Raw genomic sequence first — 19,361 nt, forward strand, 5'->3', positions numbered from 1 at the left:
TGTAAGTGTGAGGACCCGAGTTTAGCTGCCCGGCACCAGCATAAGAGCTCAGTGCATAAGAGCTCATAATGCCAGCATTGGAGTAGGGGAGGGGCAGGCTGGTGGACTCCAGATTGGTTGGCTGGCCCATCTGCCTGGATCAATAAGCTCCAGGTTCAATGAGATGAACACCTGTAAGCACTCGAACACATTTCCACATGACCCCCCCCCAAACACACACACACACACACACACACACACACACACACACACACACACACTCCATACAGAGAACAAAGTTTCTCCAGTATATATTACTTAGTAAAGTAAGTCTGTAGCTATGCTGTGGGAAGAGCCTCTGCTGGATTGTCTTTTCACCCAATTAATGCTGAAATGTGTCAGATGAGCTGCCAAACAAGTCTCTTGAGTGTGTGGGAGGGGCCTGGGCTCCAAGAGCAGAACTGGCCTGAGCAGGAGGGACCTGCAGGGAGCTCTGGCTCCAGCCTCCCACAGACCTCTGGGGTGTCTTAGAGTCTGTCACTATGGCTGGCTCAGTCTCTCCATTCAGTTAGGAAAGCACAACTTAGAAATCCTCCATATTAAATACTTGCTCAACTGAAGTTTCACTAGAGTATAGTTCTGAAAATGGGTATTTGGGGAAATGATTTAGCTACTTATAGAACAGTTATTTGGTTTAGAGGACTGGCAGGCAGCTGCTGATTCAGATTAATTAAAAGTTAAGTCACCCCGGTGGATTTCTAGTCACACAACAAAAGCTGAAGAACTCTAGGTGTAGCTAGAGTTTGACTAGCAAACAGCATATAGTTTGTATTGTCTGCTCCTAAGAGGAAAGAAAGGAAATAAAGTCATTAAAGCATTAGTAGTAAGATGCTAAACGTTCTGTTCGTCAGCCTTTGTTTGTGGGGTTTCTCTCTCGTTTGTCTGTAGCACACGAAAACATGTTTCTCAGTCACAGAACATTACCTAGGAGATAATGAATCATCCTGTGGTGTTCTGTGTAGTGACTTAGGGTGTTGTTGACAGAAGTGCTATGGGCTGAAGCCCTCAGAATCTGTCTGTGAACATACCCAGTCCTTTCTGGGTAGAATGCTTTCTGTTGTAGACCTACTCTTTTCTGGCCTTCCTGACTGGTTAGGAGCAGGAGTATGCCTCCAAACTGTCAAAAATCATATCAAACTGTCATACTTCTAAGTACCACCCTAAGAATAAACCAGTGTTTTCAGGGTCATTTGTGATTAAGTTTTAAGAGGTATTAGCAACCCATGACTCTTGGGTGTGACAGTCACAGGTCTTGATAGGGCTGGATGTCTGTAAGTTTAATGAGTTATTGCAGTTTAATAGTGTATACTTTCATACATTCACTTTCTGCCAGAGGATCACATCTTGGTATCCACATTCCTTGTCTGGTCTTTTCTAGTTATCATGTACCTCTGACATGTGTTCTGGCTCCTGACCCCTCTAGGGTCTGACTTCCAGTATTGTAGAGCTGTACTATGGGAAAAGGGGGTTCCATCCTGAGAGGGCATAAATACAACCTACCCAGTGTGTAGGAAACTTGGATGGGACTAGACTCTGGGAGTTGGATTTGTTTGCCATGGGCAATTTTGTAGGAGGAATGTAAAGGCTTGTTTGACTAATAGGCTTGGGAGTTCTATGAACTGTGTACATGCAATCAGATAGAAAGTTAGCTTGTCAAGGACCATTATAAAGCAAAACAAAACACAACCTCCAAACATAATAAACATGCAAAATGGTGAGTGGATGAGCAGGGTACCCCAAGGGCTTTAGCTTCTCCTTCCTTGTTTTTCTTACTCTCCACCCTCTATTCTGGGATTGTGCAAATGCCATCCTAACCTCTGTCTAAATGTACATTCATGTGCATGTGTGGGTGAGCTGACCTCATTAGAAATAGACTACTGGTCTACCGCACCCTATAGACCCTCCAGTAGGCTGGAGGTAATCTTCGATGTAATCTTACACTTCAGTCACTTAAAATCACAGAAAACAGAGTTTGCCACAAAGTACTAATCTTTCTACTCATTTCAGACCTTTATTGTATATTATTTCAAAATGCCTTCCTTTGCTTTATGTAGCAAATCAATGTGTTTCCTTTTATTGGCGTGTCCCGTACTGATTGTTTTCTGATTTATGTGTGTTTCTCCTTTGACCTACTTGGTCACACTGAAAGGTAAGTGTAGCCCCAGTGAGGTTTCTTTGTCCACACTCTTTCAGAGTGGAGGCTTAAGAATATGTTTTGTTAGGGCTAAGCCTAGAACTGTGGTTCCCACAGCTGGCCTTCCCTCAGAGCTCTTTTCTTCATTTAAAAAAGTCTTTGTTCAAGATATTAGGGAAAAAAATACATGTTCTATGAATAAGTGAAAAGACCGTTACTGTCTTTGTTGAGAGGAATCTTTACGGGTTTCTGTGAGCTTTAGTTTTTAGGAAACAGGCTTTCTAGGGAAGGGGGATGACGCTGAGTCAGCACAAAGCATTATCTTGTCACTCACTAGGTCATTGTCAGTTAACTTCAAAGATCTAGCCCTAAAGAATAAAATGAAGAAGCAAGTTTTTGAGGCCTCTGTGAGGAGGAGGCCATCCAGGCTGAGGTGTGGTGAGATGCATATGCAGCCTGGTGTTCTTGGCTTTCTGCTAAGCATGCTTGTTAATCTTAGTGGGAAACCCAACACCCCAGGACTAAGTCCCCTCATGGTGCCTCTTCTAGTAACAAAAGCCAGTGCCAGGATGTCACTTGGATGGCAAAGTGCTTGGCTAGTATACAGAGCCCTGGGTTCAGTCTCCAACATCCAGTACTTCCTGTGTGGTAGAATCTCAGCACTCCAGAGATGCAGGCAGAAGGTCCAAGGTTAAAGGCCATCCTTGGATACATAGTGAGTTTGAGGTGAGACCAGACTTCATGAAATCCTTTCTCAGTGACAACACAAACAACTCTAACCTGACAGAAGCAAAAGAGGTTCCAAAGGGCTTCTTACTAGTATTAACGTGTCATCTAATTAAACTATTAAGTTATTAAATTAATTATTAAGGGGCCTTGGGGGATAATTGACCTAAATGCCATCTATACTAATAAAATTTTTGAAAATGTTCAAAGATGACAATATTTCATTGAAGTGATTTGTGGTATTGAATAAAAGTTATATGTAAAATGGTAGACTTGGCACTTGCTTTAAGGGACACAATAAAGAATTGGTTTGGATTTCCAGATCTCGGAGAAGAGTTTGTTTTGGTTTTGAGTAGGTGTGGTGTGTGTTCATGCTTGTGTGTGAGTGCAGGCTCTCCTGTACCACAGTGCGTATGTGGTGGTCAGGGGACAGCCTCAAGTACTCCCTCACCCTCCACCTTATCTGAGATAGATGTCTTCTCTCTATCCCTGTCCACACCAGGCTAGCTAGTCTGTGAACTTCTGAGGACTCTCTGCCTCTACCTCCTACCTCCCTGTAGGAGCACAGGATGCTTGCCTCTGTGCCCTGCTTTATATGAGTTCTGGAAATTCAAACCTATTCTTTATCTCAGCATGGCCAGGGCCTTCCCCACAGAGCCCGCTCCCAGGCCCTCGGTTTTAATCTGTAAAAGCTGTCGGTTCCACTTTGATTCCCTTCCAGTTCCCATCCTGACCTTTCTTTCCTCCTACCTTATGTTTTCCCTCCTCCTGCATTCCTCTTGTGTCATTTTGTGTCAGGTACTGTTCTATTCATCTTCACTTGTGTACTTCAGACACAAGTGAAGATGAATAGAACAAACTGGGCTACTGTTCTCTAGGAACCAGTCCACAATGGGAGGGAGACAAGCCAATAACCTGACCATAATCATATGAAAAATGCATTAGGGCACCGAGGAACTGGCCATCTCAGGACAGTCAGACCCACTATTTGAAGTGGGTAGCCGATGCTTTGGGAAAGCTGGGATGACTGGGATGGTTCTGAGATGCATTGGGAGGAGCACACTGTACTCTGAGTTTCAGGCTGCTGGAGGCACTGCTGGTGGAGGGGGCAGTCAGGTGAGGCAGGTCAACAGGGACCCTGTCAGGAAGCACCTGACCTGCTTAGAGTTTGTACTTTCTCCTGCAAAGGAAGAACTGGAATGTCTCCTATCCGTCTCTGCAGAGAGGATATAAGTACCCTGAAGCCAGTGTGTCTTATTCATCTTTGCATTCTTCCTGTTGCCTGGCTCTAGACTAGGTAAGAGATTGCTGATGGAACCCTCAAAATCATGCATTCTTGCTATATCATTAAATAGGATGCCAGAGTAGAGAAACTTTTCCAGTGGACCAGTGAGTGTCTCTCTATATCCTGTGCATTGTGTTTCTGCATTCCTGGATTTACATTATCTACTTGAATCTTTGCTTGCTTGCTTGCCTAGGATCTCTGGTGACTCTAAGGATAAAGACCAAGTTGAGAGTGGTTTTTGCAGCTGCTGTTTACTGCCTGCAGTGCTTTCTGCCTGTCTAGTTCCTGGTGGCCAAGTCATTTACCTGGGGAAGCCTTCACTCTACCAGCTTTCCCACAACAAGCTTAGCATGTGATCATCCTTCAGTTGGCATCCGATTTCTCTTCTGTCCTCACAAGCAGGTGACAGACACCCTTATTGTCCCAAACCTATCTCAGTGCCTGACATTTAATAGAACCTCAGCACAAAGTACCTTTGCTTCCATGAATGAATTCCCAAGGTGACTAGAGGATTGCATCCACATTGTGTCTTCAGATGAAGGTATTGAAAGTCAGAGGCCATGTCACTTGTCCAAGATGTATAATCAATAAAAGCCTACAACTCAGGGACAGCTGCCAATAAAACATGCTTCTTGCTTCTAGCAGACACTTGGTGGCTGCCTCTTCATGCCTGTTCCTGTGACATGAGTCCACCTCCCTGCTGGAAGACTAGATAGTACCTGAAAGCACAGACTTCGCAGTCCATTTGCACTTTAGTCCTACCTCGGCTGTTGGCTGGCTTCGTGCCTGGAGCAAGGTGCTCAATCATTCCATGACCCAGTTTTGTAGAAAATGGGTTAGTAATAATACCCACCTGGTGGGATTGTTGTATGAGTTAAAACAAATTAATTGACATAAAATGTTACTAGCAGACACCTGGAAAATGTTAAACAGTCATTAGTTATAACTGTCAGAACACGTTTATCCTTTCCCACGTTCTTATTGTAGATCAAAATTCTCTGTGGGAACACTACAGCAATTTGTTTTTATTCTGTGACCATTTTCTTTTGGCATTAGACTGTGTGCCCCAGCTCCTCTGTGTTCTCACAGTTTAAAATAGGTCATATCTGCAACCCAGCAAAATGCATTGCACACTATTCCACCACACTGTGAATTTTGAAGTTTTAGGATTCACACATTTTTTTTTACACCTAGACTCAGGAAAAACAATGCTGTTATGTAGTAAATGTGTGTTGTTAAGAGTGCTATTCCTTCAAATCAAAAGCATTTCCCCAAACTAAGCGAGGTACGATTGAGCAGCTGATTAACTGAGCTGATCGCTCGGGAAGCGATTTATGTTCGCCTTGTTTCCCGTTTTTCAGAGCAGGTGTGACTCACAGGAAATTTAAAAAGGAAGGAAGATAATTACTTCCCATATATAAAGTTGCATGCCAGAATTTCAGCATTTTAAACATGTTCTCTCATAATGAAATTTTCAGTGCCAGTTTTTTCCTTCCCTGGCTATTCATTAGCCAGCTTCTTTTGGTAAGAGTATGGGTGTGGGTGTGTGTGTGTGTTCATGGTTAACTGTTTATCTTGCTCTTAAAACTAGCTAGCATCTGATTTGTGTTCGAGTGAGAGAAGTAACTGTTGCCACCCTGTGCCAGGCATTACTGCATGGCTCGTCGCTGTCGCCAGTGTTCGCAGGGGGAGTTTGTAGTCTGCCTGCTTTGGAGAGGAAGCAAGGACTTGGCGGGATTTAGAGGCGGGAAGTTGGCCTGTTCTTAAGAGGCTCTAGAGGGACAGGTGTCAGTGATATTAAAGCAGAGAGTTAAATAGAAGCTACCCTGGCAGAAAAAGTTTTACAAGTGGAAGTATTCAAGAGTCCAGCTACAGAATGGGTAATTTTTCAGGCATCATGGAAGTCATAAAGATTCTGGACTGGACTCTTGAAACAGCACAGGGGTTATTTTCAAGGCAGTGGCTCTAACACATGGTTTCTAGACCAGAGAATCGGCAATATCTTGGAGACCTAACAGAAATGCCCACGCTGCACCACCACCCCCGCCCCTGCATGGCCTACACACTAGTGGTCAGTGAGGTCAGAAGCCCTGGTGATCCTGGTGCTTACCCAGGATGGAAAGCAGAAAAGACTGAAGAGCATTAGGCGTGCTGAGTAGACAGGACTGGGAGGGCAAGGAAGATGTGCAAGGGGCTGTGCCAGAAGCCCCGGCAGGGCTACTGGGACATAAGTAAGTCTGGGTAGTTCATGGTGAATGAAGCAAAGGGGAAAATCTTTTTAAGGTGGATGTAATGGCGCTTGATGACTGTACTGGCTAGTTTTGTGTCAACTTGACACAGCTGGAGTTATCACAGAGAAAGGAGCTTCAGTTGGGAAGGGCCTCCATGAGATCCAGCTGTAAGGCATTTTCTCAATTAGTGATCAAGGGGGAAAGGCCCCTTGTGAGTGGGACCATCCCTGGGCTCGTAGTCTTGGGTTCTATAAGAGAGCAGGCTGAGCAAGCCAGTAAAGAACATCCCTCCATGGCCTCTGCATCAGCTCCTGCTTTCTGACCTGCTTGAGTTCCAGTCCTGACTTCCTCTGGTGATGAACAGCAGTATGGATGGAAGTGTAAGCCGAATAAACCCTTTCCTCCCCAAATTGCTTCTTGGTCATGATGTTTGTGCAGGAATAGAAACCCTGACTAAGACAATGACTAAGTCTTCATAGGAGTGTAAAATGTAAGATAGGATGCCAGTGACTTGTACCTGCATGTCCCCAAGAATGACTGACAGCAGATACACACACACACACACACACACACACACACACACACGGCATCAGCAGGAGAACTTGCCTTTAGAGATCAGAACCTTATTGAACCCTAATTTATAGCTTTTATCTTTTATCCACACGCAGCCATCTACAGCTCTTAACTAGATAACCTTCCTATGGGAACGAAAATGAACCAGGCGTTCAATACCAATAATCACATTAACTATGGATGGAGTTATTAAATGCCAAGACTTTCTCTCTAAGCACTCCATATTCATTATCACTTTGCTGCTATTCATTAGTTATAAATGTCTGTAAGTTGACTTCCCAAGCTCTCCACCTCTGTAGGCTTAATGTTTCTAAGCACTGAGTTAAGAAGCTAAGAGTCTGGACCCTGGAGGCGCACAGCTCTGGGCTTAAAAACCTAGTGCATTGTTCAGCAGGTGTGTAGGCCTGAGGAAGTGTCTATCTTCACCCTCAGTTCCCCTTAACTCTCTTACAATGGAGATTAGTATTGTAAGGACATGTGATAATGAGTGGCCCTCTTTAGGTTCATTATAAGAACTAAATAGGAAATGTTTGTCTGTACAGAAAATCCTTAGGAAATATTAGTTGAGAGTTATGGTGATGACACCAGGCACTTACCCAAAACTCTACTGGCTCATCTTGTTTAAAAATAGACAGTTCGGGCTGGAGAGATGCCTCAGCGGTTAAGAGCACTGACTGCTCTTCCGAATATCCTGAGTTCAAATCCCAGCAACCACATGGTGGCTCACAGCCATCTGTACAGCTACTCTGTACAGTGTACTCATATACATAAAATAAATAAATAAATAAATCTTAAAAAAAAATAGACAGTTCCCAGGTCAGGAGAGATGGCTCAGTGGTTAAAAGCCCTGGCTGCTTGCCCTTTCAGGGCATCTGGGTTCAATTCCCAGTATCCATGCAGGAGCTTCTAACCGTTTGTAACTCCAGTTGCAGGGGAGGGAGCTGATACTTCTTCCAGCCGCCAGGGACAGCAGGTATGCCTGTGTTTCACAGACAGACATGCACGCGAAACACCCATCCACAGAAAATAATAATGACACTTCTTGGCCAGGTCCTTAAGGCCTTCTATAAAGTGGCTATAGCTTTACCTTCCATCCATGATTTGTGTAGCTCAGTGCTTCAGCTAAACTGGCTGTGATTTCCTTATATACTAAATCTATTGCCCAAACCTAGGCTTTGATTTCTGTTGCTGCCTTAGTCAGTTTATATCACTCTAACAAAACACATGTAAGATAATGAGCCTGTAAAAAGAAAAGGTTTATGCCACCCCACAGTTTGAAAAATTCCATAGCATGATCTTTGGCATCAGTGTTGTGGCCCTAAATCAAGGCAGCATTATCATGAAGGGAACACTTGGCAAAGTAAAACCATTTACATCATGACCAGGAGACAGAGAGAGGCAATGGACAGGTCCCTCAATCCCCTTTGGGGGGTCTACCCCGCTGGCCTAAGGTCATGCTTCTTCTAGTCTCTACCTCCAAAGGGTCCCATCAGTTTCCAGTAGTGTCACCCTGGGGAACATGGGCCTTTGGGGGGCATTCAGAATCTACATTACAGCAGTCCATCCACAGATCCATTTTTGGATGACTGGGGTGCTTAGAGGAAAGACCTTGGCATTTAGTAAAACCTCTATCTGCAGTCAGTGTTTTTGCTGGTATTGAGTGTCTGTGCATTTTCATTCCTATCATGTGTAAGTCATCCAAGGGCTCAGCCCGAGTTCCCATCTTCGATGATCGCTGTCCTGTCTGGAAGATTGTCAGCAGCAAACATCATTTTTACTATGATTAGTCCCAAATTCCTGTAGCTTAACAGCCTTGCAGCCTGCTCAGTGGACCATCCATAGCATTAGCAACAGCTGAGGCCCAACCTAGCCATTTCCCCCAAATCGTGGGCCCCCGTGGTGCTGTGCTCTCCCCACCTTGCACCTAGGCCATGGGAAGCTACATTAGTCGCTGGCGTAAAAGACACCTTGAAGTAAGTCCTGTGTTAAATGTGTGTGGGCGAGCTGCTTTTCTCCTCGATGACAGCGCTGCAGTGCACTCTATAGGGATAATACTGATCTCTGTAATGCTAATCTTTCTGTTTCTTCTCCTCCTCAGGATGAACTTGACCTCACAGACAAACACAGGGAAGCCATGTTTGCACTTCCAGCAGAGAAAAAGTGGCAGATATACTGTAGCAAGAAAAAGGTAAGACACTCCCCAGGACCATAGTTAACCAGAGTAGAGTCACTTCTGACTCCTCTTGTTCCCGCATTGCATCAGCCAGACTCAGAAAGCTCTTTGTGATGTGGGAACCACTTTGAACACATTGTGCTATGGCCTCGAGACTCCATATAGTGAAGTACTACTTCCCGGATGTTGTTTTTATAAGCAGCTCCCCGGGCTCCGGGCACCTGTCGCTATTACTCACAACTGTGTGTAACTGAGACCTAAAATAACATAGGCTTGTATGAGGCAGGAGCATCTTCCCTGCTCCTCCCACAGCACTCGTGCACAGGTGGTTACGATGAGTGTCTTAGCTTTGTTTATGTACTGTGGTAAGACTAAACATTTGGCTACTTCCACAGTGTGGCCTCGCTGTCCCCATAAAGTGCTCTTTAGCCATTTCCCATTACCAAGTGGAGGATGAGAAATGAGAGAAGTGGAACACACTGCCTGTTGTGTACATCTACAGCACATTTGTGATACTCACTGGACAACTTTCAGGAGTCCCTTCTCTCCTTCCACCGTGGGTCCCAGCGATTGAAGTCGGAGTGTGTGGCTCGCACTCGGACAAATGTTTCACCCTCTGATCCACTGCTGGCCCTCACTTCAGGAGTTCTACATCCCTTCAAGGCTCATTGTTAGGGACATGGCTGTCCCTTCTTTCTGGGTTGTCACTTACAACTAAAAGCTGGTACTGCATCACATGAGGAGATGCGGGGAGTGACACCGGGGACAGCGAAACTACTGAAAACCTTTCTCTCTGCATCCATGGTACCGGGCATCACTGGGCAGAGAGCGCTTGAATAAAGTTTGTGCTCCCAGTTTTTAAAGCTACACCAGATTCTTAGACCATCCCATACACGTACTCCCACACCCACTCCCCCACCCCATTCCATTTGAGATTTGAATTAGTAGGTTTAAAGTCCAGGTCAGAGCCACCACCTAAGAGAAAGAGGCTGCTCTTTCTAATATGCGAAAGATCCCCTGATAATACACTCTTGACCGAGGGACCCAGCAACAAATGGCATCAATGCAGTATTAGTAGGCCTTCTAGTAGGTGGTCAGATGCAGTTTGGAGTCTCTGTCTATTAACGTGGCTGTGTATCAGACCGCCACAGAGAATCCTCGGTAGTGTCTCGGCAAGCAGTGAGTGCATGTCTCTCTAGCTGACGTGAGATGCTGTGAGCACTGTGCTCTGCTGATCCTTGTAGCTCTCTTCTCACACGCTGTACTAGACTAACAACAGCTCCCTTCACGGGGACTGCAAACAGTGCCACAGAATGCAAGGCATAAGCAACTTTCCACCTGCACAGTTGAAACAGGTAAATGGCGTGTGTCAGAGTTCTCTTTGGCCTTTGCTGAAAGATCTGCTCAGCTCTAACATCTCACCATCATATCTAATATCTAATATCATATCTAATATCTCAGGTCGGCCCAGATTACGATCCTAACGTCCTCACTGTTCCATAGCCCAGGGTCCTGATCCATCAGTGTCCCCCTCTTCTGCCCTTCCACGTTGGACATGGTCATCACAGAAACCTTAGGTTGAAAGGTCAAGCAACATGTTTCATTCACTAGGAAGAGATTTTAGAATGAAAATAGATGTATCCAGTCCTGCTCTGATGGATTTGTGCCATCATTTTCCCTCGGTTATTTCTTTATATTACTAATTGATCATTTGCTCGTTGTGTTGATGTGCGTGCCGTGGCACTCCTGTGGCTGGCCGTGTGAGAACATCTTTCAGGAGTCCGTTCTCTCCTTCCACCATGTGGGACCCAGGGATCAAACTCGGAGTGTCAGGCTTTAGGGCAAGTGCTTTTGCCCACTGAGCCACCTCACTGTACACAGAGGACCTGTTCTACTTGGTTAGTCCTGGTGTAGATTTTTTTTTTCCTCTAAATTATGAAACATTGCAAAATGAGGTCTGAGTATATGTCCCAGAGGATGAAAAGGAAGTACAACTGGGAACAGCTTACTAGGGAACGTTCTCTTTTTCCTCATATTTTATTGCATCCTTGACTGCATGTAAAAGTTATCATGGAGACTTCTGCCCTTGCATTACAGAAGACAACACTTGAGAACAATGATGGCCTCAGGCTCACAGTGGCTGTTCATTTATCAGTGTCTGATAAGACCCCTCTGCAGGTCTCTCTCGTGTGTGTGTGTGTGTGTGTGTGTGTGTGTGTGTGTGTGTGTTGGGCTTGGCCTTTAATGGGAACATGGATATGACTATGGAGACACTAACTATGGAGTCTGTATAGTGAGATGTGGCCTCTTCTTGCTCAAACCTGGCCACCCTGCGTAGATTTTCACACGTGCTTCTAGTTTTCTCCAGAAGCAATGGCATAGCTCAGTTGGGATACCAATTTATTTAGAGATAGAGACTCCCGTGGGCTTATACATCTTGATCAACTACAGGTGTGTGTGTACATGTATATCTAGTGTCTTTCTCAGTCACTCTTATCTCGTTTTCTGAGAGAAGGTCTGTCTCTAAACTGGAGCTCGCTGATTCTGCTAAACTGTCAGGCCAGCAAGCCTAGGGACTCCCTTGCCTCCACATCCCAACCTGAGACCTTCCACTTGTGAGGCAGGCACTGGTGTAGCCTCTCGACTCCAGGTCATCCTGACTGGGATTTCCCCCATTGTTAAAATAATATTGTGCCTGTGGCCTAAAACTAGAGCTTTCGTACACTGCAGTAAACTAAGAGGCATCTAACAAACAATTCTGGTGATAGAAACCTAACCAGCGAGGCATGTGCTGTTCACCTCATGGCTTGTGACGTCTCAGCGTGGGCTCCATGGAGACCGTCCTTTGTCTTAAAACAGATGATTACCCTTGGAGCGCAGGTGTTTCAGTCCAGGTTTATCATCAATAAGCCAAGCCACATCCATTTCTAAGGCTGAGGGCAAGCTGCACCTATGGCTCCCTCAGATCTCCATCTTTCAAGATTAGAACTCAGGGCAGCACAGACATTCACCCACACAGTGAAGCCATAGGGCAAGGGGCCCATGGCAGGCAATAGAAACAGACCACAGGAGCTATGAAGAGCATGCCCTCTGCACAGAAGTGAACAGAAGTCACAAATGCAAACAAGGCTAGAACAGCCCGGGGCAGGCAGATCTCAGCCAGCTGCCCTCTCTCCTCCTTCCAGCCCCAGATCGAATCCCAGCAATGGTTCTTCTGCTTATCAACTGTGTGATTTAGGAAACGTATCTATTTGAGTCTCTGGTTGAAAGCAGTGAAAATATTTCTGGGGTGAAAATGATAAAAAACACTGAAGCGGGATCTTGCCTAGTTGACTGATGTTAGGAGTGTCAGGGATGGATGGTGTGGACCTGCTGAGGTCCAAACACATCTCTCTTCCTTGCTGCCATTGTCAAATTCTTAAACTGGCATGAAAGGTCCAAAAAAGGCCCTGTTGGTGGAGTTGGGGGTATTTTAAATAGGAAATGTTTGTGGTTCTTATCTTTAGAGGTAATTCCCTTTTTAGCTCCAATCACAACATAGCCTTTTTGTCTAAATGAGGTTTTTCCCAGTCTCTAGCCAGAAATTGCATCTGTTAACAATCTTTGGATTTTAGACTGAAGCTTTTAGAACAGTGAACCATCTGACCATGAAAAGCATCTGGCCAGGCTGTGTTTATTTGTTGTTCACATGAGTTGTAAGTCCTGGGAACAGTAGGGAGTAGTTCTGCAGAGGTGACAGTGCCGTGCCGCTCACTGCATCATAGTGACTGCATGCAGAGGAATGATCTTGTGCTTCTGTCCTTACTGTCATTTATCCGGTCCTGAGTATCTAGGCAGTGCTTGAGTCTGCAAAGCTAACAACGGGGGCTGAGATACTCTGCTGCAGAGACTGCAGCTATCAAGGGAGAGATCAGCCTTTCACACGTGTGCCTAATCTTGCCTGCTTTGCTTCTGGTTTCTAAAGCCTCAAATCTCATGAGCTGAGTCTTCCTGTTGCATTTCTGTGTATCTGGTTGAGCCGCTCTGGGAAAGATGAATTTCCAGTGCCCTCCTCCCCTGCCGCATTTTTGCGTTTATGTGTGTGTGTGCACATGTGTCTGTGTGTTTGTGTGCACACTTGACCTTAATCTGGCGCAGTTAAATGAGTCTGGGAACTTCTCCATCCTGGCCATGGTTCAGCCATTTTGATCTCTGTATATTGCTAATCTGGTCCTGAGTACATTTTCAGGCCATGTAAGGGAAGGGAATTTGACTAGTGCGCCCCCCCCCCAATTTGGTTTGTTTATGCTGATCAGATCAAACCCCAGCTTCTTTGGAGTTCCTTTCAGTAGGAGCCCTTGATGAAAGCTGTGTTGCTTGAGGGCTGAAGGGTTGCTGTCCTTTCAGCTCCTGGAGATTTAGGGCAGCCAGCATTTGAAGTGCAGAAGGGTGGGGGTGATTATATCAAACTAGGACGTAGGGGATACATATGCTGAGGTCGTGGAATTAAAGACAAAAGGAGCCCTCCCTTTCCTGCACAGCTGTCAATCAAGCCAGCTAAGAAGGACGTCAGATGAGCTACTGTTCTGTAGCTGGTACCCTGCCCTAACCACAGGCTGTTGCCCTGGACTGGAGTATTGAAAAGGGTGGGATGCTGTTTTCTTTCTTTTTGTTCGTTTGCTTCACCATGCAGTAGACTGAGCATTGCCTCTTCAAGTATCCACTGTACTAGATGTCAGGATTTGTGAAAGGGAACCAGCAAAATAACCTCAACCTGTCAGGCTAGCCGGCTGCTTTTGCCCAGTTTCAGAAGTTCATTACAAGTGCTTGATTTGCAAGCCATTGAATTTTCAACCTGTGATGCTTAACTTTGGTCTGTGTTGGAAAGTGATAAAGAAAGTGGTAAAAGCCATCCTGGTTAGAAACAACCAGCCTGCCCTTCCCTGCTCTCACGTCTTAAAGAGTCCATGAGGGGCACAGTAGCATCCAGCCAGAAGCCTCCCCAGACTCTGCAGGCTTCAGGACTGTCTGTCCTGTGTCTGTGTGTTCTGTGTAGAGACTCCCCAGCGGCAAAGCAGTAAGAAATGACAGGCTCTAGGGGCCTGGTGTTTGACTCAGTGAAGCAATGTATTGGTGAAGACCAGGTTGGTGTGTAATTAGCTAAAGTACAGTGTCTGCTCTAGGAAGAATCAGCAAGATTCCGGGGGTGATTAGACAAAAATGTCAGATTTCCTAGAGGAAAATGGGTTTGGGAGAAGCAAATAAACCAAACAATTGTCATCTTGTCTTGTCTTAAGCTCCACAGAACAGAAAGCTGACAGGCTGTAGAGCACAGAAAAGAAAGACCCACCTCCGTGGCTGTGACTCCAGTGACTTCCCACTATGGTTTTGCCCAGAGGGTTGACATCATGCTTACATCCTTCATCGAGAAATAGGTCCCTTTCAGTGTCTGAGCTGTGTTCTCATGACTGTTACCCTTCCCCCCCATCCACAACTCCCGATTGGTACTTTCCTTTTCGCTCCTCTTGAGGCTATTTAACTACTCATTTAAACTGTTCACTCTCTCTGATTATGTCTGATCAGATACAGCCTGTTAGGAGAGCTTTAAGAGGCTTCAAATGAGGTGGGAACTTGAATACAGGTGTGATTTGGATGAAGCCTTCCAGTGTTCCAATAAAGAGGGGCTACCCCAAGTCCTCCCACTACCACTCACCTGGACAGCCTGTTCCTTCCGCAGGGTCTACCTTCCTCTGCATGCTTCAGGGGCTGAGTGACATAGCAGGGCAGGTACACAATGTGTCACTGGCTTTCTCTCTAGCCTTGCTGCTGGATATGAAGCTTAAATAAGACCCTGATTCTGAGATCCTGATGGGCCTCAGAAACACCTACAGCTCTTTGGTCATGAATGTGTCTGCAGAGCCTGGAACGTTCCTCTTCCAGGAAGTGCTCCAAGAAGCAGGGAGAGTTAGTGGTGACGATGTTCTCTGCAGTGTCTCTGAAAGCAGTCCAGTGCATCAAGACATTTAAGTGACACTAGAAAGCTCTCAGCACTTAATGTCACGTTAAGAAACAAGCTCTAACGCCACGGAATTACAATGATCACAAGTCTGTAGGGGTATGTAGACCGACATGTGGACAGGCAGCTTTCTAGGGAAGATTCTGGGAGATTCACTTTGATATATTTTTTCTTTCATATATGTTTCTTAATTTTTCCATAGTTCATTACTCTCTACATTACCTTGAAATATCTTTATCTTTAGTCTTAAAAACAAAATTACTTTGTTTGAAAAATATACATAACAGTTTTGAATCAGTCAGTTTTCAGTGAGAGAAACAGAACCCATAGGAAGTTATGGTTTGTCAGTCTTTTGCATTTGTAATGGGGGAACTCTTCCTAAGCTGCCCTAGAAGCTGAGGAAGTTCTTTGCAAGGCTCTGCCTGTGTGTGTGTGTGTGTTTCGAGACAGGGTTTCTCTGTGTAGCCCTGGCTGTCCTGGAACTCACTCTGTAGACCAGGCTGGCCTCAAACTCAGAAATCCGACAGCCTCTGCCTCCTTTAATCCTGCTGGGATTAAAGGCGTGTGCCACCACTGCCCAGCACAAGGCTCTGTCTTTGCATCAGGTGGTGAAGCTACGCATCCGTGGGCAGCAGGGAAGGGAATGGGTGTGAAGTGCAGACTGACAGCTGTATCTGCCTCACTGCCTGGGATATTAGTGTGGAGGTTCTACTGACACTCTCGTGTGTGGCCTAAAAACATGATGAAAAGACCCAGGAAAGGTCTCTAGGACAGTTGCTGACTTGCTGCTGCCCCACAACAGCCCAGAGAGTCACCGGGTAAACCACAGAGTGTAAGAACTCCAGAACCTGTTTTCAGCCACATCCGTGTGCTGACACACTCAGACACCCATCTCCCCCCTCCCACACACACACACACATTCATAGCCTCTCTGGCCTCCCCTTGGGGAAGGACCACTTGTAGTATTTGCTTTGGTTTGCTGGGCTACAGTGGATGTGAATACTGTAAATAGCTTGTGCTCAAACACCTCTACTTGGAGGAGGTGGGTACAGGAGGCAGACCCTCTTCCCAAGTGACCCTGGGCAGATCTTCCTCTATTTAACTGAAACCGAGGGGGAACCCAGGTCTGGGAATGGAGTGGCACCTTGGGCCACACAATACTGGTTGCTTCAGGGGTGATGCCCCCTGTCCTTGCTTGGAATCAGTGTTATTATATCTGATCAAACTTCTCCAAAAATAAAGGGAGAATAATTCTGCAAAAAGAAAAACAAAAACAAAAAAAAATTTAAAAAACCTCCAGAAGCATGGTGACACTGCCTCAGCTCCTGCATGAATAGCTGTCCTGTGCATTGTCTGTCAGAATCCAACCAGGAACTATGCAGGTCATGTAGCCTATTTATATATCACAATGGCATGGCATAGTCTATTAAAATTAGGAGAAAAAGTGTGTACTCAAAATGCAAATAATACTTGTTGTCATGACAACCCTGGCATTGTTTGCTTCCTGAAGCTTCAGAGTCCTTTCTCATCTCCTTAGTTCTCTGTGGGAGGTTTGAGACCAGACCACAGTGTGTGAGTGTATATGACTGTATGGGAGTATGTATGAGTGTGTGAGAGTGTATGTGGATGTGTGTGAGTGTGTGTGTGTATTGATTGTGTAAGTAACTTACATGTAACTAACCAACTTACATGGTCAGTGGGAGCCAGATGCATAGCACCTCGCTCTGCTACAGACTTTGTTCAAAGTCATGACATTAAAATTCAGTCCTCCATTCTGCAGAATTCCGTCCGCAGCTAACAGAGCAGGCTTTCCTGCTGGCTGGACAGGATGAAAGCATGGTTTGCACATTTGCACACACAGATATTGTTACACTCTCAACCCCATCACCAGAGCAGGCTTTCTAACTTTTGATAAATCTGCATTCTCCAAAAATCACTGTAAAAAAGAAAGTTAATAACTGTCTGATAGCTTTCTACTCAAGTCACAAATTTGCACCTCCACAGTGAGTGTGTGACTCACCAACCACCTGAGAGGCAGTTCTGCTTTAGGGGAGGGCAGGGCAGGGGAGGGAATTGCACGGCCTGTCCAGCACTGACCAGCAGTCTGCATGTTTCTGTTGCGGAAGAAGTCCTTCAAGTGCTTTACGTACCCCATGTGTCTCCCAGGCCAAGTGCAATTAAAATCAGGAGAAAAGACAATGCTCTTTGGAAACAAAAACCCAAGGTTCAGGAAACAAAAAGCATTCCATCCAATTACCCATGAAGCTATATGAGATATTACAAGTATATAAAAATGGATAATTGGGATTGTTTCTTTGCTTTGGCTACAGCAGAAGCTACACAGTGTTGTTGCTCTCCTCCACCCTCTAGACCTCCTGTGCCCTCAGGTCCCTACTCAGGCAAATGGTGCTTCCATCTTTAGCAAGCTCTTGCTGAGGCCTGGGGTCCCTCCATGGTGACCAACACACTGGTGCCAAATCTGCATGTGCACACACAGCATAGCTGTCGACCAGACACTGCTCTTCCTTCTTCTAACTAAAGCCAGAGTCTTCATCTTAACCATCTCTTTACAAAAGTGTCAAAAGCCTTTTCTCTTTCTTTTTCTCCTCCTCCTCCTCCTTCTCCTCCTCCTCCTCCTCCTTCTCCTTCTCCTCCTTCTCCTCCTCCTCCTCCTCCTCCTCCTCCTTCTCCTCCTTCTCCTCCTTCTCCTCCTCTTCGACTCTTCTGGATTTTCAAGAGTGGAGGGGTTGGGCTGGGATGTTTCTCAGAGGTGGTAGAAGCTTGCCTGGCATACACCAAGCCCTGGGTCCAATCCCTAGTACCCATAAACCAAATGTAGTGGTATACACCTCGAACCCCAGTGCTGAGGGGTAGAAGCAGGAGAATTACAGTGGTGCACATGTATAGTCCCAGCTACTAAGGTGGACGCACACAGGAGTCCAGGGCCGAAGTGTTCTGTGTTGTGTACTATGTTGAAAGGGTGTATTCACTTAAGTTCAACATCAATATAGTGATTTTCTAGGAAAGCGGAATGGAGATGGGGGTTGAGGAGATGGGTTAAGGTCGCCTAAGAAGGGGTCCAAGTCAAGAAGTTCAAGGTCATGCTCAGCTAAGTAGTGAATCCGAGACCAGGCTGGGATACCTGAGTCCCTGTCTTAGGAAGGAAAGGAAAAGAAGTCGTCTCCTATGTCTGAATGCTAAGCTTCTCGCTTTGACAACTTGACCCCCAGGTTTGGAGGTTGTTGATTCTACAGTCTATAGATACTTTGTTCACACTAAATTATAAATCCAGGAACAGGCACCCGTCTCCATTGTAGATTCTGTCTCTCCCTTGTGCTTCCCGATACATCTCTTCAGCAAGTGGCAGTGCTTTCCTCTGGGTCACACTTCCCCCTTAGGTAGAGAGCACCATCTGGAAGAGGATGGGAGCCCCGTATCTGTTTGCTAGCAACCATTCAAACAGTAACAGAACTAAGGGCTATAGCGCTGACAAGTTTTGTGGGGTAATGGGATGGCTTCCCGTGATGGTCTAGAGAAGCAGCTGCCTAGCTTTCCCGCCGCACCTGTTGCCTCATGGCCCTACAAAGGAAAGACTGCTCCTGCCTCAGCTCCCAGCACCGGAAGAGACTTGGAACTTTGAGTTTGGATGGAACCCCAGAGAGAACAGTTATTCTCAGCGGCCACACAACAGCTATCTTTGTACTCCAGGTCATTAACTCTTAAGCAGGTTCCTGTGACAGCACTGGTACCAATCAGAGTCGACAGTGTGTCAGTTGCAGAGGCTGGACGCCCTGACTGGGCCATCGATTCCTCTCTCTGTGCCAAAAAATAATTAAAGGCAGGGTTATCAAGGAACAGCATTCAAAGTGTGACTTGCGGGCATTTGGGAACCATCTCACCCATGTGCATTGAAGTACATGTGCATACTTCACTTTCATTCCTAAATTTTTGCAGACTGCAGGTCTGGGATTTCACCAGGCATTAGAACAAACTGCTGGGGTAACCTGTAGAACCCAGAATGTGTTCGGGTGGGAAATATGAACAAATGGTCTTAGTGACAGCTGTAGCTTTACAGAAAGGGACACCACTATGTCTTATATCTGAGAAGCCACAAGTATCTGTCAGTTCTGGTTACCACCCTGACGAACCCCGAACCCCCAAGGCTCATGCAGCATATGAAACATGCCAGACCAGTGCACACCCTT

General features: G+C 45.8%; 1 protein-coding gene across 4 annotated transcripts in view; it reads left to right on the forward strand.

Annotated features, from left to right (window-relative positions):
* Positions 1–19,361, forward strand: part of Daam1 (dishevelled associated activator of morphogenesis 1) — a 158,230-nt gene that overhangs the window by 74,836 nt on the left and 64,033 nt on the right. For all 4 annotated transcript variants that reach the window (XM_029484529.1, XM_029484530.1, XM_021179729.2 and 1 more), the window contains exon 3: positions 9,087–9,176. In XM_029484529.1, the coding sequence (XP_029340389.1) occupies positions 9,087–9,176 (90 nt within the window). The remainder of the gene's footprint in view (positions 1–9,086; positions 9,177–19,361) is intronic.

Source organism: Mus caroli, chromosome 12 (genome assembly GCF_900094665.2).
Source record: "Mus caroli chromosome 12, CAROLI_EIJ_v1.1, whole genome shotgun sequence".
NCBI classification, from domain to species: domain Eukaryota; kingdom Metazoa; phylum Chordata; class Mammalia; order Rodentia; family Muridae; genus Mus; species Mus caroli.